Genomic DNA, 13,175 nt, shown 5'->3' with positions numbered 1-13,175 from the left:
CGAGTATATACGGTATGTATATATCTCCACAGCAGCACAAAATTATTATTACCCAAAAATATATATAAAACCCGAGGAACGAGGAGCATTTAGGTATGAGTGACTATACATATTTGTGACTTTGTTATTTGCCAGACACTTGTAGTTTTATCACACTTAGCATTTTAACACTTTATATAGCCCCTTGGAGTACCGTATATAGATGGTCTCTGTGATGCAACAAGTAACAGTGATTGTGTTACATTTTATATATCTCCCTTCAATGGAATAGCTTTTAGCACCTTTTGCACTTTAGCATCGTTTTGCGGTTTTCTAGATTTTGCAACATTGCACATGCTATTGCACTTTATGTCCAAAAAAATCTTTTCTTATATAAATTTTCATATATTTATTTATTATTTTTTCTATTTTTGTGGCACTTTAATTGATTTTTCTGGATATACTTATTCTTCATTGTTATATGTCTGATGTTTTTGCACAGCACTTATGCACTTTGTTTTATATATATTTTTGGGTAATAATAATTTTGTGCTGCTGTGGAGATATATACATATATAAATTTATTGAATATTTTATTCTTAATATATATATGTTCTTGAGGGCTTAGTGTTTTGCTACCTATAACGTTTTATATATATTCTGCATTGCCTGGCAATAATTATGCATTAGTTATATGTTCTTATACCTTTATACTTATTATTGTATGTGCTTCCATCAGCTGTGATATTGAATAATTTTTATAATTAAATATATATTTTCAATAAAATAATTAATTTTATACCGTCTTTTTGCACTATTTTTTTGGGAGGATTTGTTTGTCAACAGTGCTAGACAAAGTATATTTTGCATACAATTGGTTGCTTATCTGATTGAACTTTACAAAGCTGCAAGGTGTGGATTCTTTGAGCAACCTTGACTTGGAACTATATACTTTTGGTTTGGATCACAAACTCTCTTTTCTCTATGTATTAATCTTATTAGGGTAGGCACAAACTTCAGCTGTGGCAAATTCAGGGACATTAGAGGATCTCTGGAACGGCACCATTCAGGTATGAGAAAGTGTGGAGGTGTAGATAACTCGTATCAGCAGCTGTAGACAAAAGCTACATTTTTAGTTTTCTTCTTCTCAGGTTTATTTTAGACTCCATTTATATCTACATACCCCATATTTACATACCCCGGCAGAGTTTTTGCTTTCTTATTGTTTTTCCTGAAAATATGAATGATAACACAAAAACTTTATCTCCACTCATGGTTAGTGGTTGGGTGAAGCCATTTATTGTCAAACTACTGTGTTTTCTCTTTTTAAGGCCGGCGTCACACTTGGCGTAAGACAATACGGTCCATATATTACGGCCGTAATACGCTGAAAAGTTCCCAAAAAAGTGGTCCATAGCTCCTCCGTAGGCAGGGTGTGTCAGCGTATTTTGCGCATGGCATCCTCCGTATGTAATCTGTATGGCATCCGTACTGCGTGTTTTTCTCGCAGGCTTGCAAAACCGACATACGGCTATACAAGGGATCCATGTGTAAAAAAAAAAAAAAAACATATATACTGTCTATATATATATATATATATATATACAGTTAGGGCCAGAAATATTTGGACAGTGACACAAGTTTTGTTATTTTAGCTGTTTACAAAAACATGTTCAGAAATACAATTATATATATAATATGGGCTGAAAGTGCACACTCCCAGCTGCAATATGATAGTTTCCACATCCAAATCGGAGAAAGGGTTTAGGAATCATAGCTCTGTAATGCATAACGTCCTCTTTTTCAAGGGACCAAAAGTAATTGGACAATGGACTCTAAGGGCTGCAATTAACTCTGAAGGCGTCTCCCTCGTTAACCTGTAATCAATGAAGTAGTTAAAAGGTCAGGGGTGGATTCCAGGTGTGTGGTTTTGCATTTGGAAGCTGTTGCTGTGAGCAGACAACATGCGGTCAAAGGAACTCTCAATTGAGGTGAAGCAGAACATCCTGAGGCTGAAAAAAAGAAAAAATCCATCAGAGAGATAGCAGACATGCTTGGAGTAGCAAAATCAACAGTTGGGTACATTCTGAGAAAAAAGGAATTGACTGGTGAGCTTGGGAACTCAAAAAGGCCTGGGCGTCCACGGATGACAACAGTGGTGGATGATCGCCGCATACTTAATTTGGTGAAGAAGAACCCGTTCACAACATCAACTGAAGTCCAGAACACTCTCAGTGAAGTAGGTGTATCTGTCTCTAAGTCAACAGTAAAGAGAAGACTCCATGACAGTAAATACAAAGGGTTCACATCTAGATGCAAACCATTCATCAATAACAAAAATAGACAGGCCAGAGTTAAATTTGCAGAAAAAAACCTCAAGAAGCCAGCTCAGTTCTGGAAAAGTATTCTATGGACAGATGAGACAAAGATCAACCTGTACCAGAATGATGGGAAGAAAAAAGTTTAAAGAAGAAAGGGAACGGCACATGATCCAAGGCACACCACATCCTCTGTAAAACATGGTGGAGGCAACGTGATGGCATGGGCATGCATGGCTTTCAATGGCACTGGGTCACTTGTGTTTATTGATGACATTAGAGCAGACAAGAGTAGCCGGATGAATTCTGAAGTGTACCGGGATATACTTTCAGCCCAGATTCAGCCAAATGCTGCAAAGTTGATTGGACGGCGCTTCATAGTACAGATGGACAATGACCCCAAGCATACAGCCAAAGCTACCCAGGAGTTCATGAGTGCCAAAAAGTGGAACATTCTGCAATAGCCAAGTCAATCTCCAGATCTAAACCCAATTGAGCATGCATTTCACTTGCTCAAATCCAGACTTAAGACGGAAAGACCCACAAACAAGCAAGACCTGAAGGCTGCGGCTGTAAAGGCCTGGCAAAGCATTAAGAAGGAGGAAACCCAGCGTTTGGTGATGTCCATGGGTTCCAGACTTAAGGCAGTGATTGCCTCCAAAGGATTTGCAACAAAATATTGAAAATAAAAATATTTTGTTTGGGTTATGTTTATTTGTCCAATTACTTTTGACCTCCTAAAATGTGGAGTGTTTGTAAAGAAATGTGTACAATTCCTACATTTTCTATCAGATATTTTTGTTCAACCCTTCAAATTAAACGTTACAATCTGCACTTGAATTATGTTGTAGAGGTTTCATTTCAAATCCAATGTGGTGGCATGCAGAGCCCAACTCGGGAAAATTGTGTCACGGTCCAAATATTTCTGGCCCTAACTGTATATGTCAGTAGACACATATATGTATATATATTATTACTTCATACAGCGCTAGATAGCTTTAAAGCAGGTAATTCAATTGTCGGCTTTTGCTCTCTCCTTCCTAAAACCTGACATGATATGAGACCTGGTTTACATACAGTAAACCATCTCATATCACCTTTTTTTTTGCATATTCCACACTACTAATGTTAGTAGTGTGTATATGCAAAATTTGGCCGTTCTAGCTATTAAATTAAAGGGTTAAATGACGGAAAAAATTGGCGTGGGCTCCCGCGCAATTTTCTCCGCCAGAGTAGTAAAGCCAGTGACTGAGGGCAGATATTAATAGCCTGGAGAGGGTCCACGGTTATTGGCCCCCCTGGCTAAAAACACCTGCCCCCAGCCACCCCAGAAAAGGCACATCTGGAAGATGCGCCTATTCTGGCACTTGGCCACTCTCTTCCCATTCCCGTGTAGCGGTGGGATATGGGGTAATGAAGGGTTAATGCCACCTTGCTATTGTAAGGTGACATTAAGCCAAATTAATAATGGAGAGGCGTCAATTATGACACATATCCATTATTAATCCAATACTAGTAAAGGGTTAAAAAAAAACACACACACATTATTAAAAATAATTTTAATGAAAAAATCACAAAGGTTGTTGTAATAATTTATTCTACGCTCAATCCACTCACTGAAGACCCTCGATCTGTAACAAAGTCAAAATAATAAACCAACAATATACATACCTTCCGAAGATCTGTAAAGTCCCACGATGTAAATCCATCTGAAGGGGTTAAAAAATTTGCAGCCAGGAGTTCTGCTAATGCAGCGATGCTCCTTGCTGCAAAACCCCGGAGAATGAAGGTAAAGTAGGTCAATGACCTATATTTACCTGCATTTGCGGTGAGGCGCCCTCTGCTGGTTGTCCCTAGATCGTGGGAACTTTCCTAGAAAGCTCCCAGGCTCGAGTTCATATGATGACAACCAGCAGTTGTCAGTTCGTGCTAGACAGCCCAAAAATTTACAGGAACTGATGACTTTTTGCCAAGAAGAGTGAGCAGCTTTACCATCTGAGAAAATAAAGAACCTCATCCACAACTACCACAAAAGACTTCAAGCTGTAATTGGTATTAGAGGGGGCAATACACGGCATTAAGAAATGGGGTTTGTGAACTTTTGATCAGGGTCATTTGGATGTTTTGGGTTGTCATTATGATTTAAACAGGGTAAACACAGTAGTTTTGACAATAAATAGCTTCACCCAACCACTAACCATGAGTGGAGAAAAAGTTTTGATGTTATCATTCATATTCTCTGAAAAAAGGCCAAGAAAGCAAAAATTCTGCCAGGGTATGTAAACTTTTGAGTGCAACTGTAATAGCTTCCATTAATAATGAAAACCACAGCGCAGTGCTGAATTCGTCATATGATGGATACCAACAACGCTCTACAGATCCTATTGACTGGGGTCCATCTTGTTCTTAATAGGTATCCTTCTTTTTGATGGAATCTTTGACAGAGACTCAAAATAAATGCAGATATAAATCTAGCCTTAAAGGGAATCTGTCACCCCCAAAATCGAAGGTGAGCTAAGCCCACCAGCATCAGGGGCTTATCTACAGCATTCTGGAATGCTGTAGATAAGCCCCCGATGTATCCTGAATGATGAGAAAAAGAGGTTAGATTATACTCACCCAGGGGCGGTCCCGGTCCGGTTCTGGTCCGATGGGCGTTGCTGTCTGGTTCGGGGCCTCCCATTTTCTTACAATGACGTCCTCTTCTTGTCTTCACGCTGCGGCTCCGGCGCAGGCGTACTTTGTCTGCCCTGTTGAGGGCAGAGCAAAGTACTGCAGAGCGCAGGCACCTGGAAAGGTCCAGGTGCCTGCGCACTGCAGTACTTTGCTCTGCCCTCAAGAGGTCAGACAAAGTACGCCTGCGCCGAAGCGGCAGCGTGAAGACAAGAAGAGGACGTCATCGTAAGAAAATGGGAGGTCCCGGGCCGCGACGCCCATCGAACCAGAGCCGGACTGGGACAGCCCCTGGGTGAGTATAATCTAACCTCTTTTTCTCATCTTTCAGGATACATCGGGGCTTATGTACAGCATTCCAGAATGCTGTAGATAAGCCCCTGATGCTGGTGGGCTTAGCTCACCTTCGATTTTGGGGGTGACAAGTTCCCTTTAAAATGAGGACTTTCAAATAAACATTATTATCTACAGTATGGGTATAACTGAGCCAGAGTATGATTTGAAAGCATGCATGATATTTAAGCATGTTCACACTGGCCATGGAAACAAACAAAGCCAAAGAAAAGACAATGTGGGCATATACCCTAATGAAAATAAACTTACGTATGTACGTAACTACGTATGGTCTACATACATCTTGTGCAAGATTAGGTGAAATCCTTTCCAGTTGACTATATAATTAATTGTATGACCTGATAGTTATATTTAGCAGAAGGTTACTTGACTTCTATTGTGTAGGAAGAAACACTATTGGAACGACTTACCTCATCAAGGTTGTATTCCCAGTAAAAGGACCAAAACGAATTTCTTCAAAAGGTGGCTGGAAACCCAGAATATGTAAAGCTTCTTCTTGAGTTAGGGGTGGAAGACTTTGCAAAATAAAAATAAAACACTTCATCAGAATTAATAGTTGCAGTTGGCCTACTTGTGATCTACCCCGTGCAATAATAATATTCATCTATAGTACCTTCCTGATCCCAGAGTGCTGTACAGAAAGTTCCAGCAGGATACCAAGGAAGAGATACCACAAGATGTCTTATACTGGGGTCGACTGATACAGTACCTTGTAGACAAGAAGAAAAAGAACTATTTCTAAATGTACAAACAAGTGCAACAAGACATATATTGTATATACTGTGACAGGGTCACTGGCACAGTGTATGAAGAGAGATATGTGTCACTGTGCATATTAGCGTCAGTGATGTATAACCAGAATAGTTTTCCTCCAGCACGCTATGGGTTGAGAGGGTTAATAGGAACCTATGTTATGGGTTTGTTTTAGTGGACCTCCATAGAGAGGCTGAGAAGGGGTCCATTGTATCTCCACATTCAGAGTCATGACAGGACTTGTGTGATGTCAAGGTCATGTGATCATCACATGGGGTGTTAAATCCCTTTCCATGAGAGTCAGTGGGTGTCGTGTCTTGGGAGAGCAGGAACTCCCACATAGCTCCTGGAGAAGCTAAAGGACTGTGCAGGTTAACTGCAGGTGAACCCTGCTGGGAATGGACTCTTAAGGTACCGTCACACTAGACGATATCGCTAGCGATCCGTGACGTTGCAGCGTCCTCGCTAGCGATATCGTCCAGTGTGACAGGCAGCAGCGATCAGGCCCCTGCTGGGAGATCGCTGGTCGGGGAAGAAAGTCCAGAACTTTATTTCGTCGCTGGACTCCCCGTAGACATCGCTGAATCGGCGTGTGTGACACCGATTCAGCGATGTCTTCGCTGGTAACCAGGGTAAACATCGGGTAACTAAGCGCAGGGCCGCGCTTAGTAACCCGATGTTTACCCTGGTTACCATCCTAAAAGTAAAAAAACAAACAGTACATGCTTACCTACCGCTGTCTGTCCTCCAGCGCTGTGCTCTGCTCTCCTCCTGCTCCGGCTGTGAGCGTCGGTCAGCCGGAAAGCAGAGCGGTGACGTCACCGCTCTGCTTTCTGGCTGCCCGGCGCTCACAGCCAGACCAGAGAAGCAGAGCACCGAGGACAGACGGCGGTCGGTAAGTATGTAGCGTTTGTTTTTTTACTTTTTAGGATGGTAACCAGGGTAAACATCGGGTTACTAAGCGCGGCCCTGCGCTTAGTTACCCGATGTTTACCCTGGTTACCGGGGACCTCGGGATCGTTGGTCGCTGGAGAGCTGTCTGTGTGACAGCTCTCCAGCGACCAAACAGCGACGCTGCAGCGATCCGGATCGTTGTCGGTATCGCTGCAGCGTCGCTATGTGTGACGGTACCTTTATGGACTGTGTTTTGTTTGTTTTACCATTATGCCAGCAAGGCTCTGGTTACTTTTACTGAACCCTGCCAATGTTTATGCTGTCCATAATAAACCAGAAGGTGATCTTCTACCAGAACGGTTCCTGTGTCTAACTGGGAAAGCAGCTGAGTGTGTCAACCTCTCACAATACGTATTCATGATTTATGCTGCATTCAATGGTCACTGCCTGGAGAAACCAAGTAACAGAATACAAGATTTCATAATCGTATTGTCAGCTTATGAAGAAAATCTTTATGCTGACTTGATCAGAAAATGAGAACACTGAGATACACATATTCCAGTATAGAATTATTTATGACAAGTAATATTATCAGACATAGGAATGCACGGGTCTCCCATTTGTGAATCTTAATGTGGCTCTGACCCAGGGTTATGGCTCGGATACAATTGACTACAATTTTGGAATCAACAGTAGAGATGAGCAAATTTGATCGGGTCAGGGTTTATTCGGCAAGCTATAGCGCTTACCGAATAAGCTGCAGAGGGGACGCGGATACATACATGGAGCGCGCCGGCGGATCAGCTATTCGGCTCCACGGCTGCATGTGTCGCGGCTGTGTGGAGAGCCCAACAAACAGGCTGTCCATGCATGTATTGTGACTGTCACACAGCCGCGACACATGCAGCTACGGAGCCGAACAGCTGATCGGCCGGAGCGATCCAGATAGCTGGGTTCCCACTGCAGCTTATTCGGTAAGCGCCTTAGCTTGCCAAATAAGCTCTGACCCGATCAAATTCACTCATCCCTAATCAACAGTAACCTAAAATGACCAACTAATGTGCAACTTTACATTGAGTTCTAATTATTTATCAACCACCCTTTATAGCTCCAATTTATGCCACAGCTCAGATTGTACAGATTCTAAAAATTCACATCGATCCTTATTCCTAATGGGGCTGACAATGTACTTTGACCGATTCAGGGCACACATTAGGGGCCAATTTCATAAAATGTCAAATGACTTCTTGATATAGTGTTTGGGCTACTACAGATAAAGGCACCCCAACAACAGGCACTGTCCATTCTTTCAAGAGAGACCCCAAGTCACATGAACTTTCTATCCTCCACAATGGTGGTGCTCAACTCAAGTGGAAACAAGCAATCCACAAAAATAGAAAGACTATAATGCTCACCGATGAGTGCTTTCTTCTTCATTACCATTACACCGCACAGAACACACTAGTAAGGGAGGGAGAGCGTTGCACAGAGGGCTGTTTTGCCCCGTCTCATGCTACTAGTAATCTGGGTAGGATCCTATCTCATACAAATATAGGAGAAAACTTGGCATACATTTTACTCAGGTAAATGTACAAAGAGAATTTTATTGTGTACAGACAGGCAATCCAAAAATAAAAAAAACATTTTGGTCATATAATGACCTTCATCTGTCGGACTGCCTATAAAGAACAAAAATCATATACAGTGTATATATATATATACACACACCAGATCACCAAAATGAAAATCAACTATAGAGATGGAGTAATGTAACAAATCACAAATCCACATTTTCCTCTGGTGTTGCTTTCCTTCCAGTGGTTTGCTTATTCAATCATTCACTCCTTCTATGTTTGTTAAACTATATGTCTTTTACTGCAGTTAGTTCTGTTACCTTATTTTTTTATTTTTCCTTAGGTTTTTTCCTTTCTCTCCCTTTTTCCTTTCTTTCTTCTTTGTTACCGCTCAAAGGTATTATTCTGGTCTTCCACCTTCCCTCCATTTGACATATAATTTCTCTGCTTCATTGGTGGATTTGTGATTTGTTACTTTGTTACTATTGTTAATTTTAATTTTAGTGACTTGATGTATATACACAGTGGTTTGAAAAAGTATTCACCCCCTCCCCTCCTCCTTGGCAATTTTTGTGTTTTGCTACCTCACAACCTGGAATTTCACTGTTTTTTTTAGGGTTTGCATGTAAAAGGGTTCATGTAAAGACAAAATAACTGAAAACTTCAGTGTGCTCAGTTATTCACCCCCCTAATGTCAGTACTTTATAGAACCAATTACAGCTGTAAGTTGCTTTGGATGAGTCTCTATGAGCTTTCCACATCTTGCCATGGGAATTTTTGCCCATTCCTCAAGGAAAAACTGCTCCAGCTCCTTTAAGATAGAAGCTTTCCTCTGGTGAACAGCAATCCTCAAGTTTGACCACAGATTCTAAATTGGATTAAAGTTTGGGCTTTGACTAGGCCACTCGAAATCATTTACACATTTCCCCTTGAACTACTTGAGTGTTGCTTTAACTGTATGCTTGGGGTCATTATCTTGTTGGAAGGTGAACTTCTGTCCCAGTCTCCAATCACTGACAGACTGAATTAGATTTTTCTCAAGAATTTCCCTGTATTTTGCCCCATCCATCTTCCTCTCGACTCAGACCATTTTCCCTGTTCCTGCTGCCGAAAATCATCCCAACAGCATGATGCTGCCACCACCACCATGTTTCACTGTGGGGATGGTGTTCTTAGAGTGATGATCTGGTTTGGCGCCAGGCATAGCATTTAACTTTTTGGCCAAAAAGTGAAATTTTGGTCTCATCTGACCACAGCACCTTCCTCCATACATTTGGGGAGTCTTCTACATGTCTTTTGACAAGCAAAACGAGACTTACAATTTTTGCATGTAAGCAAAAACTTTTTTTCTGCCTACTCTTCCATAAAGGCCACCTTTATGGAGTGTACAGCCTATTGTGGTCATATGGACAAATAATCCAGTCTCTGCTTGAGAACTCTGCAGCTCCTTCAGGGTTACACTTGGTTTCTGTGATGCATAACTGATTATTTGATGATAACAGATTTGATGGTGCTCTGGATGATCATCAGAAATTTTTTTTTTTTAATAACCCAACCCTGACTTGTACTTCTCAATAACTTTGTCCCGGTCTTGTTTGGAGATCTCTCTTAATGGTTTTCTTTGGTTAGTGATGCCTCTTGCTTAATGGCGTTAAAGCCTCTGTAGCCTTTCAGAAAAGATGTGTATATACTGACAGACCATGTGACACTTAGATTGCACACAGGTGGGCTTCCCTTCACTAAGCATGTGACTTATGAAGGTAATTGCTTGTTCTATTAATTTTTAGGGGCTTCATAGCAAAAGGGTTGAATACTTATACACATGCCAGTTTTTAGTTACTTGATCCCATAAATTTAATTTATGCCTATATTTTTCTCACTTCACTTAACCAACTTAGACTATTTATTGCTGATGCATCACACACAAATCGGATTACAAAAATATTTAAACATGGGCTGTAATCTAACAAAGCCTAAGGGGGGAGAAAACTTTTGCAAGACCCTGTATACGGTATATCTGTTTTTTGTTCTTTCTATGCCGTCTGACAGATGAAGGTCATTATATGACTGAAACGTCTTCTATATTTTTGGATTGCTTATACACAATAATATTATCTTCTTATAACATATACCTGAGTGCCAAGTGGTACCAGTAAGGCCTGTAGAAGTGCAAGTTCATGTAAAAGTCGGTCACCTCTGTCCATCACTCCCAATTCTTTGCTACAGTGTTCTGTGTGTCTTAATGGAAATAAAGAAGAAAACAACTTGGACAGTATATTTTTTTGCAGTTGGAGCTGCACTGCTACAATGATAGCCGCTGAATTCTAATAAATCAGACTTGAAGTATTAGAAGGTGGACCCTAATATTAAAAGCAGGAACCTAAGATGATAATCCACTGCGTCTGACAGTACCAGTGTAGGGATGAGATTTTATAAAATGTCATCAACACAGTGTAGAGAAGAAAACCTGAAGCATAATTTTCCCACGCTGCAGATGTGACATTTGTAGCCTTTTCCTTTATGAGATGGAAATAACCCTCTAGGCAGCATGGGATAAAATCCTTTAAATCAATGATCACTGCTCATCAGGCTCCTTCTGTAAGATGATGTATGAATGCATACTACATACCATCTTCGAAGATCAAGAACTTTCCGCTGCTTAATGTCATCCACAATAAAGTGTTGGCTGCAGTCCCTTAATGGCTTCACCTTTCTATCTGGTTTCTTCTTCGAGACCTGTTTATTAACCAGTCCTACACAAAACATAAAATGCAAGTAGAAGGTGAATTAAAATATAATTATTATAGCTAAACTAGATCTGCAGAATGTAGATTTCAAGCAATTTGAAAGCTTTATTCCAGTTATAAGAAATGATTGTCTATCCATAGGAAAGCTTACACATTCTATATCAGTGAGTGACCGAAGTGTAAGACCTCACAGCCAGCTGAATGGAAAGGCACTATGCCTGCTCGAGCACCTCTGCTTTCATTCTCTACGCGACTGATGGAGAAAGCGGAGTGCACTGCTGGTGTTTCTCCCGAAGTCCCATAGAGAATAAATAGAGAGACAACTGAATTTGCCCTTTCAGATGGGTGACAATGCTGCCTGTTCTGGTCACCGGTGGGACCTACACGAATTTAGAAGTGGTCACTTATCCTCCGGATAGGTAACACTTTATTTTAACTGATATACCACTTTATCAGTCATTTTCTATTGGAAATTAGTGAGCTTATTAACGATGAACAATAAAAATGCAGTTTATTACACGTTAAATATTATTAAAAATCATCTGAGGCTCTGCTACAGCAGGGACTTCAACGTAATACATTGTTACCTGTTACACTGTATCAATTAGGGAAGGCTGCATTTAAAATTAATACCCCCAACGTATGACGTATATGACATATAGGCACACAGTGCCATGTGGTGATCTAAGGCTCTCATATTAAAATATATATACTGTATATCTATATATATAATTGTCTAAAGGTTTTTCCGTCTGTCTGTCTGTCTGTCCTGGAAATCCCACGTCCCTGATTGGTCAGGCCTCGACCAATCAGCGCCGGGCACAGCATGGCGACGATGATGTCATAAAGGTTGCCTCGACCAATCAGCGCCGGGCACAGCATGGCGACGATGATGTCATAAAGGTTGCCTCGACCAATCAGCGACGGGCACAGTCTGCCGCGAATTCGCCTCGACCAATCAGCGATGGGCACAGTATCAACGTAGATGTCATAATGGTTGCCATGGCGACGATGATGTCATAAAGGTTGCCTCGACCAATCAGCGACAGGCACAGTCTGCCGCGAATTCCGGAATCATCATTGTCCATATACTACGGGGACATGCATATTCTAGAATACCCGATGCGTTAGAATCGGGCCACAATCTAGTATATATATATCTATATATATAATTGTCTAAGGGTTTTTCCGTCTGTCTGTCTGTCTGTCCTGGAAATCCCGCGTCTCTGATTGGTAGAGGCCGCCAGGCCTCGACCAATCAGCGACGGGCACAGCATGGCGACGATGATGTCATAAAGGTTGCCTCGACCAATCAGCGACGGGCAGTCTGCCGCGAATTCGCCTCGACCAATCAGCGACGGGCACAGTATCGACGTAGATGTCATAATGGTTGCCATGGCGACGATGATGTCATAATCGTTGCCTCGACCAATCAGCGACGGGCACATTCTGCCGCAAATTCCGGAATCATCATTGTCCATATACTACGGGGACATGCATATTCTAGAATACCCGATGCGTTAGAATCGGGCCACAATCTAGTATATATATATATATATATATATATATATATATATATATATATGCCACCATATAGAATAACTTAGATATATGTTATTATATACAGCAAGAATAAAAGGCAAATCAATGTATACCGGTCCAATGAAAACCAAAACACTCATGGATATATGCGATACATGCCAGGAGCTTTTCCAATAGATTCATCTCATTTACATGGTAAACACTATATGAACAGAGCTCAGGCTATTGGGACTTTACGGCCGGCGCTCACAGTCATTGCGGGAAGCTGACGGCGGGGGACGTGACAGACACTGGAATGTGAGTATGTAGTGTTTTTTTTTTTTTTACATTTACAATGGTAA

General features: G+C 41.2%; 1 protein-coding gene across 1 annotated transcript in view; it reads right to left on the bottom strand.

Moving 5' to 3' along the window:
* BIVM (basic, immunoglobulin-like variable motif containing) overlaps positions 1–13,175 on the bottom strand; it is a 45,403-nt gene that overhangs the window by 26,203 nt on the left and 6,025 nt on the right. The window contains exons 3-5 of the mRNA XM_069757961.1: positions 11,175–11,298; positions 5,938–6,033; positions 5,735–5,839 (exon numbers count right to left, since the gene is read on the bottom strand). Coding sequence (XP_069614062.1) covers positions 5,735–5,839; positions 5,938–6,033; positions 11,175–11,298 — 325 coding nt within the window. The remainder of the gene's footprint in view (positions 1–5,734; positions 5,840–5,937; positions 6,034–11,174; positions 11,299–13,175) is intronic.

Source organism: Ranitomeya imitator, chromosome 3, assembly GCF_032444005.1.
Source record: "Ranitomeya imitator isolate aRanImi1 chromosome 3, aRanImi1.pri, whole genome shotgun sequence".
Lineage (NCBI taxonomy): Eukaryota > Metazoa > Chordata > Amphibia > Anura > Dendrobatidae > Ranitomeya > Ranitomeya imitator.
This window is presented reverse-complemented; position numbering and strand designations above follow the sequence as displayed.